The sequence below is a fragment of the Prosopis cineraria genome, unplaced genomic scaffold, assembly GCF_029017545.1.
Source record: "Prosopis cineraria cultivar Desert tree isolate PC_DT_omini unplaced genomic scaffold, ASM2901754v1 PC1, whole genome shotgun sequence".
Taxonomy (NCBI): Eukaryota; Viridiplantae; Streptophyta; class Magnoliopsida; order Fabales; family Fabaceae; genus Prosopis; species Prosopis cineraria.
Genome location: NW_026555332.1, coordinates 9007655 through 9031685, shown reverse-complemented (window position 1 = coordinate 9031685; position 24031 = coordinate 9007655). Strand labels below are relative to the sequence as shown.

The 24031-nt window shown below is 29.3% G+C and overlaps 2 protein-coding genes across 2 annotated transcripts; both read right to left on the bottom strand.

The window, feature by feature from the left end:
- Positions 1-2868: 2868 nt before the first annotated feature.
- Positions 2869-6498, bottom strand: LOC129287180 (superoxide dismutase [Fe], chloroplastic-like). The gene is made up of 9 exons (XM_054923370.1): positions 6319-6498; positions 6203-6237; positions 5202-5276; positions 4382-4570; positions 4136-4307; positions 3949-4016; positions 3798-3824; positions 3300-3323; positions 2869-3204 (listed from the first exon to the last, which is right to left on the bottom strand). The coding sequence occupies exons 1-9, from the start codon at positions 6380-6382 to the stop codon at positions 3109-3111; spliced, it is 750 nt and encodes a 249-aa protein (XP_054779345.1). The 5' UTR covers positions 6383-6498; the 3' UTR covers positions 2869-3108.
- A 4186-nt stretch (positions 6499-10684) lies between these two features.
- LOC129288381 (superoxide dismutase [Fe], chloroplastic-like) lies at positions 10685-15625 on the bottom strand. The gene is made up of 7 exons (XM_054924922.1): positions 15448-15625; positions 14412-14600; positions 13411-13582; positions 12669-12736; positions 12502-12528; positions 11184-11207; positions 10685-11061 (listed from the first exon to the last, which is right to left on the bottom strand). Exons 1-7 carry the CDS (start codon positions 15505-15507, stop codon positions 10945-10947), a joined length of 657 nt encoding a protein of 218 aa, XP_054780897.1. The 5' UTR covers positions 15508-15625; the 3' UTR covers positions 10685-10944.
- Between the last annotated feature and the right edge of the window lie 8406 nt (positions 15626-24031).

Sequence of the window (24031 nt, the reverse complement as noted above, 5' to 3'; positions counted from 1 at the left end):
AAAAAATTATTACATATAACATTAAGTATAGAGAAACAAATTTAAGTTAATACACGTAATAATAAATTTAAGTCTAATAAAAAACAGCAGCATCATAAAATGAATATCAATAACAATAACAATCAGACTTTGCTAGTACCATCAACTAAATCTTGATGATTTTCATTGTTATCAATATCAATATAATTTCATCTTTATTCTTGTGGAGCCTCATTAATGAAAAAGATATTAAGTTTATCATATATTTATTCTTTATCCTCGTGAAATGAGGCTAAGGTTTTAGAATTAATGTAATATTTAATTTTTTAATATTAAAATAATAAAATTATAAAATAGCTTAAAAGGATCGACCCTATTTTATTTTAACCTTTTTAAATCTAAATTGTTATTTTACATTTTAAAGTAGTGGCTTAGTCTTAAATTTTTTTTGAGTTTAAAAAGACTGACTTGATGGAACTCAACCCTAATTGACAGATTTATTACAAAATGTCAGTGCATATATTTTAACGGGTGTGTGGGGGAGATAAATATAGATCAAGGACTTTGCATGGCCAATATGTGAGAAACCGACAGGTAGATCAAAATGCAAGCCATATGAGTATAAAAGACGATTTTTTTTTACTTAAATACTACAACCTTAAAGCTAATTCACCTAGATGCTATAACGTTAGATCTTCATGTTGATTTTTATGTCAAATGAAGATATGATTTTTTTTAAAATTATATTAACAATGTTTATATTTTTTTAAATATAAATTGTAATTGTATAAATCAAAATGAAATATATAAAAGTTCCTCTCTATTTTATCTTAATTTTAAAAACCTCCCTTCCATAAACTTCCTTTAAAATGAAAAATAAGCCATATCAATCAACACTATCCCTAGAAATCTCGTGGGTCCAAAGCCGATGAATAGGTGCAGCTCCACTCTTGTTTTCACCGTGCAGATGAATTCTTATGGCTAAAATAATTAGTATCGGCTCAAATAAATAATACTCCCTCCAAAAATTATAAAATAATTTTAAATAAAATTATATATCAATAAAGTTTATTAAATACACCTTACAACTTTATTTTTTAAAGAAAAAATTATAAATTTTTAAAAATATTTTTATTTAATACTCCATTATTTGTGAAAGAATATTAAAAAAAAAATATATCGAAAGGATAATATTAAAAAAATATCATCAATAACAACTTATTCTTATTAAAGTTTTTTTATTTTAAGATGTCAAATATTTTAAAAAGTGTCTTATGATTTAAGATGAAAGTAATTAACTTAGCTCTTGTTGAATTCATTTTAGACTTTGTGTCCATTTGGAGTTTAAATTTGCCTACATTTTTCAAATAATATAAGCATATTTTCCTCATATCTTCCAAAATTTTCGAATTTCAATATCGATTACCACTTTTTCGCTCCTTCCAATATTTTCTAGCCCTTTTCATTTGCATATCATTCCAAATTTTCTATCATGTATTTTCACTTTAACTCTATCCATTACATTTGACGTTTTCTGATTTCTCTTTCTTCTTCCATTTTTGTTTCATTCTTTTTCCTCGCCTTCTATTCCTTTTTGTCTGGTTTTTCCTTTCACGCTTCATTTTATGGTGTTGGTTTGTAGCTTGTAGGTTTTCATTGGAGCTCTCAACATTATTTGTCATTGAAGTATGGTAAAAATGGGACATTATTGTCTCTTCAGCAAAATGGTGTTCCTTTCATTTTTCTCATTCTATTTTCTCTCTTCTACTCAATCCAATAGCACTCACTGCCTTCTCTTTTCAAATGTTGAAGACAACGAAAGAGACAACAACAACCACCACCTTATCTCACTAGATAAGATAACTACATAAATTGAACGATATTATCATTAAAGACAAGGGGACAGAAAGCTCAAGAATTTCTTTTTTGCTCTATTCCCAAACTTTATACCTGCTATATTTTTCTCTTATGTCAATCATCATGAACATAATCAAATGAATAAATTGAAACTCATGTATAGAGGTGGAAAAATGGGCAGACCTAACACAGCCCTTAAGGACTCAAGTCCTTGAGCCTAACTTCTCAAAAAACAATCGATTTTTGAAGCCCGGACTTGAGCTCATTTTATATTTTAAAAAAATTTTAAAAATAAAAAATTCAATAAAACAAGTAAGTACAAATCCAAAAATATAATCTTAATGAAGTTTTAAAAAGAAGATAAAAATTTTCAATTCACATCAACCTTATCAAATCTGATAAATACAAAAACTTATATATCATGAAATACAATATTAATCAAAATCAATAAATAATCTTTACAAAGTAATTGTGTTTAAGAAATTAATAAAAAATCTGTCAATATCGTGTTCAAATAAATGACAAAAGAACCAACATCAATTATTTTGACAACACAACACTTGAAAAATCATCGATCTTTTGAGAAACAATACTTAAAAGACTGCCTGAATTAGAGCCCTATTTTTAGGACTTATTAGGGTTGGGTAGAAGCCTACTTTTTCGAAAAATCACCAATTTTTTAAATCCAAATCCTTATTTTCCAACTCTACTCATGTAACGAATCTTATTTAAATAAAGCTTCAAGCCTGCCTGACCCTTATTCCCTAACCCCAACTCTACTCATGTAATGAATCTTGTGATTTTCCATAGATTGGAAAGTGGCTTTGACATGTGTCTATTATATTGGTGTATGGATCGTTCAAGAAAGGAAGGCACCTGAATAATTAATATCAAAATTTGGCTGGCAAAAATCTGCTTAGACTTTCAAAACTAGTAACCACACACACTTAAATTGTCATAGTTATGTAAGTTTTGGTTGACAAGTAATCGGTGAGGAACAGTGGCATTTTTGGCAAGTTGCAAGGCAAGAGCTGTGAAAGTTTAGAGGAGTTCATTAATTCACATAGCATCCTCCATCAATATGTTTCCAAGACATCCATAAGACAGGCGTTTATTCAAAAGCTTATACAAAAGATGGATTCAAACACACACGAGCATCATGAGCATGTACACCGATCCCAGGCGAAAATTTGGCTGCACCATTATTTGACCTCTATAGAAGACCTATCAGTATAATCTCTTCCATAGCTTCCCAGCATGTCAATGTCTCTTCTACACCAGAGCCTTCGCTTGTTCAAGCTTCGCACTGACTGCTTCCCATGACACAAGCTTTTCCATGAACTCTGAAATATAATCCGGCCGCCGGTTCTGTCAACACAAAACAGTCAGGGATACAGTTAACTGTTGGACAAAACTTAAGAGAAAGAAGCAACAGCAAAAATGCTTTGCGGACAACAACTCACCTGAAAGTCTAGATAGTACGCATGCTGTACAGGAATGGAAAAAAAAAAAAAGTCAGCAATTGTAAAATAATGACATTTAAAGATTACAGTAGGCTTTCCCTTGCTGAGTATGAAAAGCTACGTTTTGCCTCCAAAATTAATGTATAACCACAAAGTTGCCAACTCAGTACATGTTCTTCACAATGAAATAAAATACTTTTGAATTTCAGACTAAAATAAAAAATGTTAAAATTCAGTTAATTTTTTGGGAAATGAAAAGGAACTTCTGCAAGTTTAATGGTGAGTGAACTCAAACATGGACATTATTGTAAAAACCACATAGCACCTTGTGGTTTAATGTCAATTGTCACTCGGGTAAAATGTTTTTCATTTTAGTCCAAAGTCAAAGGGATTTCTTTTTTCAGCATTTCAAAGTTCACGTAAATTTTTTTAGTTAAGCTGTAGTCTGGAGGGTGAACTGCCATTTCATTTTTTAAAGAAAGTAAAGTTGAGAAATACCTCCCAAACATCAATGGTAAGAAGCGGCTGCAAAACAATAATGAGAAATCTCATTAGTCATAAAATGCGGATATCATCCAGAATGCTTCTAAGCTACCGTAACATGACATTAAAAAATAAACAAGTCTTATAATTAATCATTATTACTTACATAACCATCCATGACCAGGGGGTTCACAGCATTGGGAGTCTTGACTATCGCTAGCTTGTTGTCATTGTCTGGTACATGAGGATTTAGAGGAATATAAGAAAATTAAAAGTGCTTGATAGGCAACATTTAACAAGTAAAACTAATAATGAATGAAGAAAATAGGAGATGAAATGGTTTAGGTACTCACATACAAGCCAAGCCCAACCAGAACCAAATTGTGTTGCGGCAGCAGCCTTAAACTCATCAACAAACTTTTGAAATGAACCAAAATCCCTTTCAATTAGTTGTAGAAGTTCCCCGGATGGAACCCCACCACCACCTGGTTTCATGCACTCCCAGAAGAAGTCATGGTTCCAGACCTGCATAAAGTAAATTTAGATTACTTAACAATAATTTTAAAAACTTTAGGTTTGTCAGTTGAAAACAAACATACCTGTGCCGCATTGTTGAAAGTTGGAAGAGGGTCGCCCTTGTTGTATGAAATAACTACAATGTCTTCCAGTGACTTCCCTTCTAGATCTGTTCCTTCTATTTGCTTGTTTAAGTTATCTACATACGCTCTATGGTGCTTCCCCCAATGAAACTCAAAAGTCCTCTCGCTCATAATCGGCTCCAAAGCATTCTGAAGGTTTCATTAGAACAAGATGTAGGTTGAAAATCATTCCACCAAAACAAACGTTCCAGAAATTATGTGAGCCCAAACTCTATTAGTTATAGAGAAATATATCTTTATGGAATAAAAATAGAAATACAGAAGCAATCCGCCAGCTTAGCAGAATTGTTTTCACAGAGAAATGAGAGACTAACACGAAAAAGAGAAGACACACTGGCTAATTTGAGATGCAAGTAGGCTCCCCAGTCTATTCTTTCAGATTCATTTTTATTCTTTCTTCTATTTTTTTTTTCTAGCTTTTAATCCAATTTTTACAGTTCATTACTATAATGTAATTATTATGAATCATTAACAATTAGAATCCCAATGCTAAATACATTAGCATTTTTTTTTTGTAAAACTAATTTTCTTTTTTGATTGTGTTGTGAATAATAAAAATTTAACACCATATGATTTCAGATATTTTAATTGCCAAAGAGATTATTTGCTCCCAAAAAGAATGTTGTGTATATTTCTAGTACAAAAGCCAGGCTAAGTCTCTACTCTCTACCTTTGGCAAAAGTAATTAAGTAACTAAAATCACAAGTTCAGATGAAAGTTGTGCAAGTCAAAGAGACAGTTAATAACATAAAGAGCTTACCATTGGATATGGAGGTGGCTTCAGATCAAACTTTGCAGTGATTTTAACAGGTCCTGCTTTCTTTATGCACCTTCTCTACAATGTAAAAAAGACTCTATTAATTGGCTGATACAAAATTATTGTACATATAGCTAAGCATTGGAAAATTGTCATAGCAACTTCCTGCAAGATTCTAGCCAAGCAGAAGCTTTAGTTAATTCAGAGCTGTAATAATCTGGCCACCCATTTAAAAGAATTATAATGCTTATTTTTTTCCAAACTCATTGAATTTATATCAAGTAATATTCTAGTTGACTGATCATTGAAAAATGAATGACCAAATAAGATGAAAGAAGCTAAAAGCAACTCAAACCTACAAACTCATTTAACTTGATCAATTAGTCAGGTAGTTTGGTAAAATCTTATTACAACAGAACTTATGCTTAGAGTATCTTTTCGCTTAAGGCTTCATGGCTAAATTTGTTATATACAAGGTTAGAAGAGATGCATTAAGAAAATAAGGTCAGTACATGTGTTGTTCAGCACCATATTGTGACTTTGTGAGCTCATAGTCAATTGACAAGCATGAAGCAGATTATTATATAGGCACTACCTATGAAAGGAGCAAATCGTGTAAAAGGATTTACAATAATCATGGTTTCAACTTCATGATCATGCCTTCGCTCCACAGCTATAACTAAATTCGTCTTTCTTTTTTTTTCCTTGGCCAGTAAGAATTTTAAAGGCAAACATATTACTATATAGTAACAATCTAATTAGGATCAACACATGTTGTCAACAGAAGTGAAGTAAAAGTTACTAGCCAGCAGCCAGAAAAGTTCAAGGATATAATACAAAGGAAATAAACTATTTATCACTTCACGAAGACAACGAAAGGAATCCAAACCATAAATCGGTTTACATATAGCCACGACAGTTTTACAATTCTCATCCTCAGTAACCAAACGGTTCAAGTATAATGTAAACAGAAAGACGCTAAAAATAAGACAATCAAAGCAAACCTCTCTGCCAGCAAATTCCGGAGTTCCGAACAACCCTGTCAACCCAAAAACCTGAATCAATAACAAAGAAATATTACAGAACAGAGACGCAGGCAGAGTAATAGACACTGCAAAACCTTTGCGAGGAAGAAAGGCGCATTGTAGGGGAGAAGAAGTAGCAGACGCAGCTAGAAACTCCATTTCTGAGACCGAAAAAGGATTAACGGATGGTTCAAAATCACGCGCTTCTTCAGATTTCAGTTCTGCAGATGCTTGCTGACCTTGCTCTGAAGATATATGCCTCCCCCTCAAAAAGCGTCGAAGCCCTCGGCCAGGGTTTGTGAGCTAAATGACATTCAAGGACCTAACCATATAATCCATATAAAAATAACGATTAAATTTTAAAATATAAAGTACCAACGAACGGCCCAAGATCATTTCAGGTCGTTCTTCAATAGACAAAATTATCCTCATCATTTGCCACAAATTTCTCTTCATTTTGATGAATTCCACCTCCTTCCCTTTACAGGGACCAAATCGCCAACATTATCAGAGATTTGTCGAATAAGGGAGAGAACTAGGAAGTTGTAGCTGGAATGGAGGGAATAGTGGCTTAGCTGGATGATTTTCTTGGTAATATTGATGGTGAAATTATTCTAAAATGAAAAGAATCTCCAAACTTCATACATTCATAGGGAGCCTCGCACTCTTTTGAAAGAGGAAAATTGTGAGTTCTATTCTCCATGTGATTAAGGGATAGATATGTGTGAGTGTGGTGAATAGATGTGTCACTCTTTCTTTTTGAATAAGGGTCACTTGTTGTTGCAAAAAATGGATAAATATGTAAGTGTGTGAGGAGATTGTGTTTGTATTCGATTCATTTCAAAAAATAAAAGAGCCATGTCAACGTCAACAAAACATATGAACTTTGCAATGCCAACCTGTATCATGAGTATTTTTAAAAAGATTACTTTCTTCTTCTTGCAAGATTGTTTTATGATAGATAAATGTGTGGTTTGTGATTAGTGTCAAATTAATATATAACTAATGTATGATTGGATCATCTACAAGACTATACTTCTTTGATAATCAAGCACAATATTTATTGTTTTAATTGATTTAAGAAAGGCCTTAAGCATCATTGGGAGACTATTGTGTTTTTCAATAACTAATCAAATCATCATTGAGGAAGGGATTTGTGATGGACATATGACTTGGATTAATGAATGTGGTGAGACACATTAAAGGAAAGTGAAAGGAGGAAGGAAAATTGGCTTGGGGGGCAATTTTGTCTATTCAATAGATTCCTAGAAATTCTTGGGTTCTCAGGTAAACTTTTACATAAATATCGTGTTTTTACATTATTTTAATATCAAGGTCCTCATATGTCATTTTAACTGCTTTTTAGCTCCCCCGTTGAAGTACACCTGTAGTCCTGTACTACGAGAACTCGAGTAGGACATCATGATACATGCAACCAAAATAAATAAATAAATAAGGGGAAAAAATAAAAAAAAAGGAAGTAAACGGCCATTATTAATGGAAAGTTACATGTGGATATCTTCTTGTTTTTTTTTTTTTTTTTACATCAAAGAGGCAAGTTATAAACAACTTGACTATGATTATGATAATGAATCTTAATTTCTTCCCAAAAAAGACATGATTATGATCAAGAACGAAAATTATTAAATATAAAAAATTCTTTGTTTAAAATATTGTTGGATTTCAGAAGTAAACAAATAATATTTTCCAGTGAAATCTATTCATAGTTCAAATTCTTATCACCGCTAAAAAAATTTGCTCCATATAAAAGTTGACATTTGTGGATGTGAATTGTGAAGGACAAGTAAATTTGTTTAAACTAATGTCAGATTTCAGAAATAAAAAAAAATATTGTTCTATGTAATAAAGATAAAACATATGTGGATATCAAATCAAGGACAATTATTTTTATTACGACTAAGTTTTAATTATGGGTAAGATAATTGCAAAGTGGGGCTTGCCCCTGTGGCCAACACACGACCAGATTCCACGTGTGGGGCTAGTCCCATCACCGGATAAGGAAAGCCACGTAATATGAATCGTCCAAAAATCGACGGATAAAAATGCTGCAGCCTTTTATAATTTTTTAAAAAATAATAATAAAATTTCTTTAAAATATATAAATGATAATTTAATTCCTTAAAATGTTATAATTTTACTGAAAGTCTCTAAAAATTTTTTATTATTAATAAATTTATATAAATGATCAAATTGCTCTTGTTAAAAAAATAATTAATAAGTTTTATTTAAAAATTATAATTTTTTTCTTATATTTGTAATAATGCAATAGAAAATTATAAATTTAACATGAAAAATTATAATTTATTATTACATTATTGTGAATATAAGAAGAAAAGTTACAATTGTTTAAATAAAACTTGTGAATTATTTTATTTTCAACAAGAGCAATTTGATCATTTATATAAATTCATTAATGACAAAAAAAATTTTAGGGACTTCAATAAAAGTATGATATTTTGAAAGATTAACTTGTCATTTATATAATTTAAAGAGATTTTATTATTATTTTTTTAAAAAAATTAATTTGTCAAAGTAATCCTTCCTACCAATGTTATTAAACTTGCAAATTTAAGTAAATTTATGATAGGAAATATAAACTTATATCGTAAACTTGGATCATAAACTCGTAAAAGTTTATCTCTATTAATAAATACATATTAAAATATGATTGTAATTTAATTTAAATATATTAAAAATATAAATCACTAAAATTAAACCCATCTACATTGATAAACTATCATATACAAAACATAAAAATTTTAAAATAGGAGAACTTATTTTTAGTATTTTTCTTCTTTTTTATTAATATTAGTTTTTACATTTTAACTTTTTTTCGTTGAACCAAGTCTTATAACTTTTATCAATTAAATTTTTCATAGCATATACTTAACTCACTCAATTCAAAAAAAAAAATGATGAGCTTAACAAGTGTTTACCAAACTTGCATCTAGTTCGAGTTTATGAATTAGTAAACACAATTTTATAAATTAGAAACGTAAAAACAATAAACTCGGAGGTAAACTCGCGAGTTTAATTGAGTTTATATCTAGTCCAAATTTATGAGTGAATTGCACAATTTTATAAATTGAAAATGTAAAAACATTAAACTCAAAAAGTTAATTCGAGAGTTTAACAACTATGCTTCCCACCAAGTCTAGTTTTCGTCTTCATTAATCTAAAATATATAAATTAAATTTGTGGAACAATATGGAAAAGCTTGAAGCCAAGAATATAATGAAGAAAAAGTAAAGGTATTCAAAAACGAGCCATGAGCCCAACCTTATGGACTAAGTTAATAGTCATGATATTAAAATTTAACTCAAGTTTATTTAAAAAAATTCACATTTAATGCTAATCAGATCACTAAAACAGTGAATCAATCCCCCAATTAGTCTAGTCAAAAAATTTGGATGGGTCAATCAAGTTGGATTTTATTTTTTTCCCCTCCCTTTGTTGATAATAATTATGATAATAATATTCAGCTCAAGTTGTAGTTAGACCAATAAATTGGTGAATTAATCCCTTGACCAGTCTAGTTTTGAATAGGTTATTCAAATTTTATTCTATTTTTTTTTCTCCCATTGTTGAGTTGGAAATGTCATCATTAAAAGTTTAAAAAAACAAAGAAAAAAATCCATCATATTTGTGCTTTAGCAACTATGTTTTGTTGGATTATTTGTGTGGTTTATACATGAATATTTAATTTACTTCTAGATTAATTTTTTTATTTAAACATTACCTTTTAAGGGTTAAATATAAATGTTTTTGTATATTTTAATTAAATTAAATTATATTAATTATGGCTAGGTTAATCTCAGTCCAGCCACTACTAGCCCTTAAAATCATTACTTCAACCAATTCAATAATTAATCCAAATTTGAATTGACAAGAGCTCATGCTCCTAAATCTTTGTTTTTTTAAATTAAAACCAATAACCAAAATTAACCCAATCCTTAATTAAAAAATATGAGATAAATGAAGACGCTCTTTGAAGCCTAATTTCCTGACTTAATCATTTAATAACATGATGCGAAAGAATAAATCCCTTTGAGATAGTATCATTTTGCATGAAACTGGTCAAAAAAAGTATTGTTTTGCATAAAAAATAGATTAACATTATATACTTGTTTTTTATTGCTTTGCATGAGTTTTGTCCGATAATGACATAAATACTCTCTCGATTCAAAACATAAACATTTTCTTTCAATTAATTTTAATTTAAGATATAAGTAACTTAATATTTGGACGAAAGATTTTTCTCATATTTTATCTATTATATTTATTAACCTAAATTTTTTTATTTATGAATTTATGATATTCTTTTACTCATCATAAATTGAAATTAAAAATAAAAATAAAAATATATATTTTTATGAAAATAAAAATTTTATTAGTATGTATATTATTATTAAAAAATATTTATATTTTAGATCAGAAGAATTATTGAGACAAGTGAAACATATATTAAGTGTTCACTAAAGCAAAGATCATACAAGAAGCAGAGACTCAAACACACCAAAGCATCATGATAATTTGCTCCGATCGTCGGAGAAATTAAGGCAGCTCCAAGATTAATTTGACCAACTGACCTCAACAACACACATATCTGATCTGGTCTAAAGGACACACAGATCAATACAATTTATTGCTCACACAGTTACTACTTATTTTGCTCAAAGAAGAACAAAGACTATACCACATCAAGCATCTTTCTCAGCAACATTGCTTGATCTCTTGGCTTTTTCAAGCTTTGAGCTCACTGCATCCCATGACACTAGCTGATCCATGAACACTGATATATAATCCGGCCGCCGGTTCTGTCGGAACGACGAAACAGCCATGGATATGGTTACATATGTTTGACAAAATTTTAGAGATAGTGACAACAACATAATGTTTTACATACTTAAAAGAAAAACAAAAACAAAAGCCTTATTACCTGATAGTCTAGATAGTAAGCATGCTGCAGAAATGAAAAACCATACCAATAAAGTCAGCAATTGTACAATATAATGACTTTGTAAAACCACATTTAATTATTTTAACCTCCTAAAATGTAATAAAATAATGCCTTTCAATTTTGGACTTGGATGAAAAAGCTAGATCTTTTTTTTTTTTGGGAATAGAAAAGGAGGTTTTGTAGGTTTAATGTAGAGTGTGAAGTCAAACATGTACATTATAGTCAAAATTACATGGCTTCTTAATGTTAAATGTTAATTCTAACTTAGGTTTAAGGCTCCCCCCCCCCCCCAATTCCTCTCATTTTGGTCCAAAGTTGAAGGATAGCTTCATGAGAGTATGGCAATTAAACGTCCCAGAAAAAGTACAAAAGGTGATGCCATATAAAGACTCTTGAAAATTTTCAATGCCGAAACATGGATAAGAGCCCATAACCCACAAGTTCCAGTTTCCCACCCTATTTCTACTGTCAAACCCTCTCTAAATGATCTTACTAACGCCATATTCTTTTTCACTGCTCATGAAACACGTCATTTCACATATCCAACTCATTACCAAAAGTAAGCTCATCTGCATCCACCAACCAAATTTTCAAACCACTATTATCATTGTGTCTTGCCTCCAAACGCTGCCTATTTATCAAAGATCATTACTATACACTACTACATGTGCCATTACATGCTGACAGTAGAATCTCCTATTTATGTGGCTTCCCCAGAGCCGTCATTAATTTTACTCCCCAAAGGAGAATTCCTTCAAACCGAGGAGAAATGATGAGATACAGAATTAATTAGATTTAACATTTTTATTTTATTAGAATGATTTTCGGATTTGATTTGAATAAATATAATTTTTTAAATTACTAAGTTATCTTTTAAATTATTTTAAAATATTTGTATTTAATTATTAGGATTTATAGAATATTATGCTTTTAATACTTTTATTTCAAAAATTAGGCTTTGTACGTTTTTTGGAATGAATAAGAATTGATATTGATTTATTTTCCTATGAGCTTCTCCTCTTCTTCTGCGTCTACCTTCCTTCTATCTCTACGTTCTTTTTCTATTCATTTCTCTTCTCTCTTTTCCCTCTCCCATCCTGCATATCATTAAGCGATGATAAGATTTTAATTCGGCATTAATTATTTTATGGGGTTCTTTGTTGCCATTCTCCCTAGTTTTTTTTTTTTAATTATATTACCTTCTAAGATTCATATACAATTTTTTTATAAGTAAGCTATAGATTTGGAGGGTAAAATGCTATTTTCCCTTAAAATAAAGTAAAGATGAGAAATATACCTCCCAAACATCAATGGTAAGGAGTGGCTGCATGACAATAATAAAAGATCTTATTAGCCATAAAATGCAATTATAACCTCCAGTAATGATTCTAATAAATTATGCTAATTAACATGACATTAATTAAAAATAAATAATCATTATAATTAGTCCTTATTGTTACTTACAACACAGTCCCAGACAAGGGGGTTCACAGCATTGGGACTCTGAGCTATTTTCAGCTTTTCGTTCTCATCTGATAGAATTAGAAGAGGATGATTTAGCAATACAAGTGCTTGATATGTTAGATTTAAGAAGTAAAACTATAAATGAATGAACAAAAATAAACATGAAATGACACAATATGCACCAAATAAAGATATTTGTTCAGAATGGGATATGACCAGAAACAGGGATGAGAACAAATGGTTAACTCAAAATTTGAAGACTCCAGTACATGGATACTTCCATTGTATTATATATTACTCTTTTTATCCCATTTTATAGAACATTTTTTTATGTGATTTGATATCTCAAAATATAAAACATTTAAAAAAATAATGTTTCATTAATGATGATTATTCCAATATTACCCCCATTGTTTTACTCATTAAATAAATTACCTTCCCTCTCTTTTAATAATAAAGGGTATTTTTTGGGGTTTATAGAAAAATTAATATTGTAAACTATATTTAATAAAGTTCATAAGTATGTATAATTTTGGGGGAAAAAAACCTTATAAATTAAGATGGAGGGAATATTTATTAAGTTCAATTTTATCTAACATGAAACTTTTCAATCAGACAAAGCCTGCTTAAATTTGAACATTTTAAAGCACAATATGAGAGAGTTACAACAAAATACAATTGTGCATGGGACCAACATTAATTGTGAACATAAAAGATTCGGGTGTACATAATAAAAACTCACATATAAGCCAAGCCCAACCAGAACCGAATTGGGTTGCAGCAGCTTTCTTAAACTCATCTGCAAATTTTTGGAATGAGCCAAAATCTCTTTCAATCATATGGTAAAGATCCCCACATGGGACTCCACCACCACCTGGTTTCATGCACTCCCAGAAGAAGTCATGGTTCCAGACCTGCATTAAAGATCAAAATTTGGATTACCAAGCAACAAATCAAAGAGTACTGTACAAGAATTTTGCAGGCTTGTTACGATTATTTAAATCCTATAATTTATAAGTCACTTTTAATATAGTTTATCAGAATTAAGAAAAAAAATTAAAACTACTAACTCTCTAAAATTTTAACAAATTTTAAACTTTGTCTATTTTAAATTAAAAAAATAAAATAATCGATCCCTATAATTTTATTACATTTTTTAGTCTCTATAATTTTTTTTAGTGTTTTCAACCCCTATGGTTTCAATAAAATTGGGTAACATTTATTATTTATATCCCTACAGTTTCAGTATTTTTTTACTTGAAAAAAATTACAAGGAATAAAAGTAAAATTCAATAAAATTTCAAAGAGCTTTCCTTTTAAATATGCATACTTTTTATAAGGTACTTTTTCTCATCATTATTTAATGGAGGTGAAAGCAAAAATTGTGATAAAAAAATCAATGACATACTCCCTTGAGTTGAATAGATTTTTCTATGCCATATAAATAGGACAAAAGGGAGTATATATTCTTTCTGTCCCAATTTATAAAATATTTTTGATAAAAATTCACATACAAAGAAAGTGCATTAAATAGAATTTATGGTCTTAATTTTTTATGAACTTCTAAAAACATCCTTCATGAAAAAAATAAAGAAAAATTATTTAAGAAGTGAAATAATGAAGGGTAATATTAGAATAATCATCATTAATAAAATCTTATTGTTATTGAAGTAATTATATTTTACAATATCAAATTAGCTCAAAAAATGTCTTATAAATCGAAATGGTGGGAGTATTATATACCTGTGCAGCATTGTTGAAAGTTGGAAGAGTGTCTCCATTATTGTATGAAACAACTATAACATCTTCCAGTGACTTGCCTCCAAGATCTGTTCCTTCTATTTGCTTATTTAAATTATCTACATATGCCCTATGGTGCTTCCCCCAATGAAACTCTAATGTCCTCTCGCTCATAACTGGCTCCAAAGCATTCTGAAGATTTTCATTAGGATTAAAAAAAATATAGGTTAAATCTCTATCCACTAAAAGTTCTAAATATATCATCAATATCAATGTCAATGTATCATTTAAAACTTGTACTGATAAGTTATAAATAGTGCAACTCATCTTAAATTGGATAGGAAAATATTAAATATGTATAATTATATGTGAGCCCAAACTCTATTAGCAGTAGTGGAATCGATCTTTATGAAAATACAAATGGGTAAAGCAGAAGCAATCAATACAGAAAACAGAGAACACATGGCTATTCAAATTCATTTAGTTGTGGTTTGCATTGGATTTGAATTTTTGATTTAAAGTTTTATATTTAAAATTTAAGTATTTAAAAATGTTTTGTTTGGTTAGTGTAAAAAATTCATACCTATAAGAATGAGTTGTCCTGCTTTTATTAGTTGTCTATGTAGAACGGTGGAGATTTGAAACAACTAGAAAAATATTTCAAATTCTAAAGAAAAATCTTGTTTTAGACTTAGAGCGAATTTAAACCCATAAATTTATATATTTATTGACCGATTTGATCCAAATCCAACTATCTAAATACTACCTTATATTCTTTCTTTCAATTATATTTCTCTAACTTCTTCAATGATCTTTACAGTTTATTACTTCTTCTTTTTGCTTTAATACCGAAAGGATAGTATCATCATTAGAATGAAACAGAAAAACAAACACCAAGATAAACCAGCAAGAACCTAAAAATGAAAAACCAAACAGAATATAACACAAAATCCAAAAACCCCTGATTGAAGATTGATGATGATGATGATGATGATGATGAAAGAAGAGCAGCTAGAGGGATATTTCAGAGCTTAATTACCAGTGGATATGGAGGAGGCTTAAGCTCAAACTTGAGAGGGATTTTAGCTGCAGAATCCATTTTCTGAGACTCAGATGGTGAAGGAGAGTGCTTTTTCTGGCTCTATCAGATCAGTGCCTCACAAACAAAGCCTCTCTCTCTCTCTCTCTCTAAGAATTGGAAGATGACATGCATTACGACACCATGTCACCATTTCAAGGACACCAAGTTTCAGAAATTAATTAGGGAAAATTGTTAAGAAGGGCCATGAGGTAGATATATTGAGAAAAAAGGACCAAGTTCCTTCAAGGGTATTAAGATTAAGTAAATTAAAGTTATAATGTTAATTCACTTGAAGGACCTTTAATTATTATAAAGAAAAACTGAAAACTAAAATGCTTTAAGAACTCTATTTTATTAATTTCTTTTAGTATTCACTTTTAATATTTTTAATATTTATTTTTTCAGTACTCATTTTTATTTTTTAACACTAAAAAATTAAATTTAAATATTATTTAATATTTTTTTTAAAAGACGAATATTGTGAATGCAGGGGAATTAGTATAGTAGTACACCAGCGCTGCAGCATTGTAGTACTACAAGCTGATAATAATAATAATTTTAAAAAAAAAGTTTGGTGGGCCTAGACCTCAATCAACCCGCAATAATTTTATGCTATTATACTAGGAATTTGTTATGAATATTATATTCTTAATAAACCAAAAAAAAAATTTAATGAAAAAATAAAATGAAATTCAGACCGAATTTTGCTAATGAATTTACTCGGGGAAAAATAGGTGAAGCGTCCCACAGTAATGATACGTACATCAGTCCAATTTTTTTAAAACGGTCTAAATTATTCATATTTAATGAATTTTCTCAAAAAATACAAAATAATTAAACATGTCTTATTAATTGCATCAAAGTAATTTGATACACAAATACCATGAAATATTAATATTTATGCGGTGGTGGATTCACATTGTGGTGAGGTTTAGAAAAATTATAAGTAGGGTATGCAAATTTTGCATTCACTACTTTTAATATTATGCACTCTCTAAATTAAAAATATATTTGAAATTAAAAGTTTATTAAATATGTAATATTTTAATTATTGTGATAAGATATGAATAAGAAATTCATATAAAAGACCATATTAATATGTTTAATATAATTTTTAATAAAAATGATAACCAATCTATGTTATTACAATTTTAATTCTAACATAATTATTATTTTTAATTATTTAAAATATTATTAATTTTTAAATTAAATTATCTTGCACCTCATCCTATTTAAATAGGTGTTTCAAAGAAAAAATTGACATGAAGTTGAATATCTCGGAATATTTTTTTCCTCAGGCAAGGACTAACTGGGAACCACTTATTCCATTTTCATTTTTTTAAGTAAATTAGCTCGAAGGTGATGAAAAATATATTAATAAAAAATTATGAAAGAAGTTCATTAAAATTCTAGAATATGCCTTATTTATAATCAATTGGGGTGCGATTTTTGTTTTATCCCCTAAAACAAATAAAAAAAACTTGTGTAATAAAATAATCGAAACTATCATAATTAAATGATTATAATCATGGTTCATTTATAATTATATATTACTTTAATATTTGAGCACTTTTAAATATTTTATCATCAATTTAATAGATATAATATATTTTAAATTTAAGAATAAGAATGGAATTTTAGATTTGAGAAAAATAAATTTTTTATCATTTAAATTTAAATAAATATTAATTAAGTCATATTATAAAATATTTAAAATATTAGGTTGTTATTTTTATTTAATTCTATTAAATGGGTGCAAAAAAGTTCTTTTAAGTTGACCATTTCATATTTTCATAACTCTTGGTGTTGTCCTATGTAAGCTTTGCGTTGAAGTACACTTGTACTACAAAGGTACTTTTAGGTTGACGATGATTAAATGAAAATAAGAGTCACAATAAAATAATGACCAGTAAAATAATGTACAAATTTAAAAAATAAATAAGATTTAAGAAAAAAATTAATATGCCTTCTCCACACACATTTAAAATAATAATCCCTCTTTCAAAAAAATAAAGAAATTTTTTAAATGAGGTGTTTAAAAATAAAAAACATTTTGAACATTTCAATATGCAATTAATGAGATTTTTTAAAAAATATTCTTAGTTAATGGGTGTAAATTTACTGGATGTAATTAATATATTTTTTTAATTAAGACATCTCATTATATACAGAAAATGATAGAGAAGTTTTAAAAGTATTTAATTTAAGTTAGGTTTTAAGTATTAAATTTTAAAAATTTACAATTCATTTTCTTAATTTTACAATTTCATTGTGATAAATTTCTAACTTATTTTTTAAATTTTAATGGAAAAATACTTTTGTATTATTTAATTATATTAAAATTTAAAAAATAAATTATAAATTCATCACAATGTAATTACAAAATTAAAAAATTTAGTTATAAATTTTTAAAATTTAACATTTAAGATCTAATTTAAATTAATTTATTTCTATCATTCTCCTTATTAAATATATAGAAAGAGTGTCTAATTTTAAAAAGATTTAATTCATCCATTGTTCGTTTAATTCGAACCAAGTCGTGTTTCGTGGTCAAACATGTTTCTTCTGTCACAAAATCATTAAATCGACAATAAATTTATTAGATTTGTTGAAAACATGAACCTCATAGTTAGATCTACGGAGGCAAGGAAAAAGGAAGGAAGGAAGAACTCAAGAATAGATGAGCAGGAGTACAAAGACGGACAATTCGATTTGAGTGTACAGTGATTGGAAGATTATTGGCAACAGGACAATTAAGTCCCAAAAAATTAATTTTATATCAATTAAGTCCCAAGTAATTGTAAAAGGCCAATAAAATCTCATACTATTTTTCACAAATCAGAGTTATGATAGAAATGATGAACATGCCCCTATGATTAAATATAACATGTACACTCATCAGTTCCAACATTTTTCTCTCTATGTGTCTCTTTCCCGTCATTAATGAGAGCTGCATGTAAGTGGTGGAGCTGTACGTTGAAAAATACCCATTTCTAAAACAGAGTTACTCTTGAAAGAGGTGGAGTTGCCTTAATTATTGATTCAAGGAAGCTCTTATTCTTTGCTGAGTTTGTTTGGCTGGTGCGTTTAGACAGGTGTTTTTTTTTTTTTTGGCAAATCCCTACATCTGAACAAAAAAGTTGACTCCATTAAGGTTTGATTTCTTACAAAATGACTCTCGTAAGGAAAAAGATGGAACGCTTTTTTGCAACTAAACATGAAAGATTTTTTTTATTTCATGTTTCTAAAGATTTGGCATGAAAATTTGACATTTTGCAACTAAAAGTGTAAAAATTTTTCATCGAGTGTCTATATTTTAAGATGGAACGTTGTCACTGTCTCACTGATGCAAAAATCACTTATGTCAAAAGTAACTTATTTCTAAGTGATATATTATTGCATTTTATTTTGTTTATTATAGGTTGATATTATTGGGTACGACGAAAAATAGTTGTCTAAAGAAAATTTTTTGTTATTTTCATTTTGGTGGAGATATTTAAAAGATATATATAGAACAATGCATTATGATAGGGGGAGTTATAATGGAAGAATGATCAGAGAAGGAATGTCTCTTGAAGGACTTGTTAGATTTATTTTATTATGCTTGAGTTGTGATTTAAATGGAATAGAGTTAAAGTACACAGTAAAGTTTGATTGTATTGCTCTTTCAGACCTTAAAGATGATGAAGGGATACACCAATTAATGAAATTGAATGATAATTTTGCTCATGTGTACATTATTAGGAAGATACGGCAAAGTATAGAGACAACAAGAGATTCAATTAATGGGTAAGTTTTTTAATAGTTGCATAATTAACATTATGCTAATATGAATATGAATGGTAGTAATAAACATGATTTGAATGGAAATACAAAGCAGGATGTTCAATTGAAAATTCACATGCTATATAAGATCTTGAAGTTCTACTATGTGCAATATAAAGTATCATAACACCAATGCTTGAGCTAAATGCAACAAATTAGAAGGATTTACTAGTAGGACCTGGGTAGATTTTTGAGAGTGCTGATGATTATAGACAACCAATCTACAAGTATAGTATTGCACATAGGTTTGAATATAAATTTGTGAAAAATAACACAAATAAAATAATTACAGTTTACAAGGCAAAAGGATGTTAATAGAAGGTAACAGCATATTCATTAAGGAAGTTAATGCCCTTGCTTTGTGTAACAACTTTCAAGAATGAGCACTTAAATTCTGCCTAAGAAAACCTTGAAGTTTCCTATAGTATAAGGTGCACATTGACTTCATCTATAATTGATGATGTAGTAAGGTCTAATGTGAAAAAAAGACCCAATGAAATCAAAGCTAACACTTAAAAAGACTATGGCATAAATCTAACTTATCATCAAGCTTTAAGAGCAAAAGAGGGCATTGGTGGAAATAAATGGGCTTCCTGACCAATCATATATGCTTGTTTCTTAGTTGTGTAATAGATTAATGGCGATTGATGCTGACACTGTAGCAAAATGGGTGGGTTCTGAGAACAATAAATTTGAATGATTATTTATTACATATGGTTGTTCCATCAAAGGATTCTTGCTTGGGCCTAGGCCTATTTTATATATGGATGGATGTTTCCTCAGTGGTCCTTATGGGGGCACCTTACTGGTAGCTTCAACATACGATGCTAATAATGAGTTGTTTTCATTAGCTTTTGCAATAGTTGGTAATAAAACTCATGATGATTGGACCTGGTTTTTGCAAAATATTAAAGATATCATTGGTTCACTACAGGTAACTATTGTTTCTGATAGAAATAATGCTATTATTAGTGTTGTTAGAGCCATATTTAGTGGCGATAGACATGCATTTTGTTATCGACATGTCAAGGAGAATTTTAGCTCTAAGTTTAATAAAGTTTGTAGGGGAATGGGAAGGAATAGCAAGAAAGAGGAACTAAAGTTGCTTGATCACATTGCCTATACAAGGTATGACCACAAATTTCATATAGCCATAAGAAATTTAAGGATGTTCTCTCCACAATTAGCAAAATGGGTTGAAAATCAAGGCAATATTAATCAGTGGGCACTATCATTGTTCCCATTTTGAAGATGGGATAAGATAACAACCAACTTGGCCGAATCATTCAATGCATGGATTCTTGAGAAGAGGTGGCGTAATATATGTGTTCTTATAAACAAGCATAAAGACAAGTTGTGAAAGAAATTTTTTGCAAGTAAGGTAGCCATGAGTAAGTAGAAAAGCATAGTTGGTCCAAATGTTAAAGCAAAGTTGAAGGAAAATATTTTCAGGGTAGAAGTTATGATAGTTCAGCTGCATGGCTCACAATATTGTATTGGTTCGGACACCATGTGGAGATGTATGTGTGAATTTAATACTAAGGGATTGCACATGCAAAGTTTGGCAAATGTCTGGCATTCCTTGCCCACATGCTTATGCAGCCATTAAAGAAGTACATGGTAATGTATACAACTATGTCGAGGAATGTTATCTTCTTAATGCACAGGAGAAAATATACAATGGCACTATGTATCCTGTTGAGACCCATGACATGCCAAAGCCAAATGCATTGACAGTGTCTGAGCTCATAAACCAAACCTTTTTGCTACCTCCTAGAACATCTCGACCAGCTGGCAGACCTCGTCATGTAAGAATCGAGTCTCAACATCAATAAAAGAAGGTTTATCATTATTCTCACTGCCATGAAACAGGTCATACGCAGAAGAGGTGTAGAAATCCAAATTCAAGTTGATGTTACTATAAATAGGTTACCACATGAACTTTGATTTAGGTGACATACATATATGGGTAGTTTTAGGGATTTTTTTGGCATATAGCAGCCCTTCTTTTGTAAATCCAAGTTCATGCTTTTGTGTATGTGGATAACTGATATGTGTAGATGCATTATATGAATTAATACATGTAGCTTATATGTACAGTTTATATCTTCTGTAATCACTAAAAGTGTGATGTCTTAAAATTTTGAATAAAGGTTGCAAATTATTCGTAAGGTAGTTGCAAAATTTGGTATGTTAGTTGCAAATTATTGGAGCCATGTCCTAAAATAATTTGGTAGCTTTCAAATTCAATAATTCAATAGTTATTCCACCTAAAATTTTGAGAAGGAGTTGCAAATTATTTGTAAAATAGTTGCAAAATTTGGTATGTCAGTTGCAAATTACTAGAGCAATGTCCTAAAATAATTTGGTAGCTTTGCAAGTTTAAGATTCAAAAGTTATTCCACCCAAAATTTTGAGAATGAGTTGTAAATTATTTGTAAGGAAGTTGCAAAATTTAGTATGTTAGTTGTAAATTACTGAAGCCATATTCTAAAATAATTTGGTAGCTTTACAAGTTCAAGAATTTAAAAGTTATTCCACCTAAAAATTTGAGAAGGAGTTGCAAATTATTCATAAGGAAGTTGCAAAATTTGGTATGTCAATTGCAAATCACTGGAGTTATGTCCTAAAACAATTTGGTAGATTTACAAGTTCAAGAATTTAAAAGTTATTCCACCTAAAATTTTAAAAAGTAGTTGCAAATTATTTGTAATGAAGTTGCAAAATTTGGTATATCAGTTGCAAATTTTTGAAGCATTGTTCTAAAATAATTTGGTAGCTTTGCAAGTTTAAGAATCTTTATAAGTTCAAGAATTCAAAAGTTATTTCACCTAAAATTTTAAGAAGGGGTTGCAAATTATTCGTAAGGAAATTACAAAATTTGGTATGTCAATTGTAAATTATTAGAGCCATATCTTAAAATAATTTAGTAGCTTTACAAATTTAAGAATTCAATAGTTCTTCTAGCCAAAATTTTGAGAAGGAGTTGCAAATTATTTGTAAGAAAGTTGTAAAATCTGGTGTCTCAATTGCAAATTACTGGAGCATTGTCTTAGAATACTAACTTTAAGAATTCAATAGTTCTTTCATCAAAAATTTTGAAAAAAAGTGGCAAATTATTCATAAGGAAGTTGTAAAATTTGGTGCCTCAGTTGTAAATTATTGGAACGTTGTCCTAAAATAATTTGGTAGCTTTGCAAGTTCAAAAATTTAAAAGTTATCCCACCTAAAATTTTGAGAAGGAGTTGCAAATTATTCGTAAGGAAATTGCAATATTTGGTATGTCAGTTGTAAATTACTGGAGCCATGTCCTAAAATAATTTAGTAGCTTTACAAGTTCAAAAATTCAATAGTTCTTCCACCCAAAATTTTAAGGAGTTGTAAATTATTTGTAAGAAAGTTGTAAAATTTAGTGTCTTCATTGCAAATTACTGAGTGTTGTCCTAGAATAATAACTTTAAGAATTCAATAGTTCTTCCACCTAAAATTTTGAGAATGAGTTGCAAATTACTCATAAGGAAGTTGCAAAATTTGGTGCCATAGTTACAAATTACTGGAGCATTGTGTTAAAATAATAACTTTTTTAAGAATTCAATGGTTCTTCCATCTAAAATTTTGAAAAGAAGTTGCAAATTATTCACAAGAAAGTTGCAAAATCTAGTGTTTGAATTACAAATTACTGGAGCATTGTCTTAAAATAATAACTTTTTTAAAAATTCAATAGTTCTCCCACCCAAAATTTTGACAAGCAGTGGCAAATTTATCTCGAGATAGTTGTAAAATTGGGTACTTAAGTTGCTTGGCAACTTGATTAATTGGGTATAATGTATAACTTGAACATTACAAATACGTTTCAATATTAAAAGTTGGGAATAAAATTGTGAAAACAAATTAGAAAGTTATAAAGTTGCAAACTTGAATGATTGGATACAATGTATAACTTCAAACTTAAAATTCATTTGAGCATGTCCTTTCTTGTACAAAATACATAATCCACCTTCAACTAAGACACTTAGGGAAAAAAATTGGAAAAGTAATTTCTGCATAATTAGAATGGTGAATGTTGATGAGGATCAGACTCTTTAATGAGGCAAATGCCTCACACCCATCAAAGATTAATGACTAAAACAGATTACATATTAATAACCTAAGCAAATGATCACTTAGGGTAGAGAAGAGATGTCAAATAAGACTAGAATAGAAATGACAAACAGCTTTATTGGATAGCTTAGGGAAGAGACGACGGAGAGCTTTACTCGCTTGCGATGAGGTAGGGAAGAGATGATGAACATGGCAAAGAAGAGACAATAAACAAGTAATTGTAGGGCAGGGTAAAGTAGAGATTGAGCAATCTCAAATTTTCATCAGTCAAATAAGGGTGTTTCGATCATTTCTCATTATATTAAAATGCTACTCAAAGACCCAGAGACTTAATTGGTATTTCAGAATGTCTTGAGACTTACCTTGAATAAAATTAGTCCTTTAGGACTTAATTGTCATTTTCTTAAGATTTTTTTCTTGCTTTCTCCTGTGTTTGGTTGGATTGGAGGGTAGGGAAAATTTAATGAAAATTTCCATATCCTTGTTTGGCAAAAAAAAATTAGAAAAGGATTAAAAAATTATAATAAAGAATTCAAAAATTAAAGACAATGACTAAAAAAAATATAGAATAGGACCAATATTAGTTCTTTTCTATAATTTTTAATGTTCTTTTCTG

Coding starts and splice junctions, on each gene's coding strand:
- LOC129287180 (XM_054923370.1), bottom strand. CDS start 6,382: ATGGAGTTTCTAGCTGCGTCTGCTACTTCTTCTCCCCTACAATGCGCC. Junction 4,571..5,201: donor AGCCACCTCCATATCCAATG/GTAAGCTCTTTA, acceptor TGAAACCTTCAG/AATGCTTTGGAGCCGATTAT. Junction 4,017..4,135: donor TGGTTGGGCTTGGCTTGTAT/GTGAGTACCTAA, acceptor CTCATGTACCAG/ACAATGACAACAAGCTAGCG.
- LOC129288381 (XM_054924922.1), bottom strand. CDS start 15,507: ATGGATTCTGCAGCTAAAATCCCTCTCAAGTTTGAGCTTAAGCCTCCT. Junction 12,737..13,410: donor TGGTTGGGCTTGGCTTATAT/GTGAGTTTTTAT, acceptor TAATTCTATCAG/ATGAGAACGAAAAGCTGAAA. Junction 11,062..11,183: donor CTTACTATCTAGACTATCAG/GTAATAAGGCTT, acceptor TCGTTCCGACAG/AACCGGCGGCCGGATTATAT.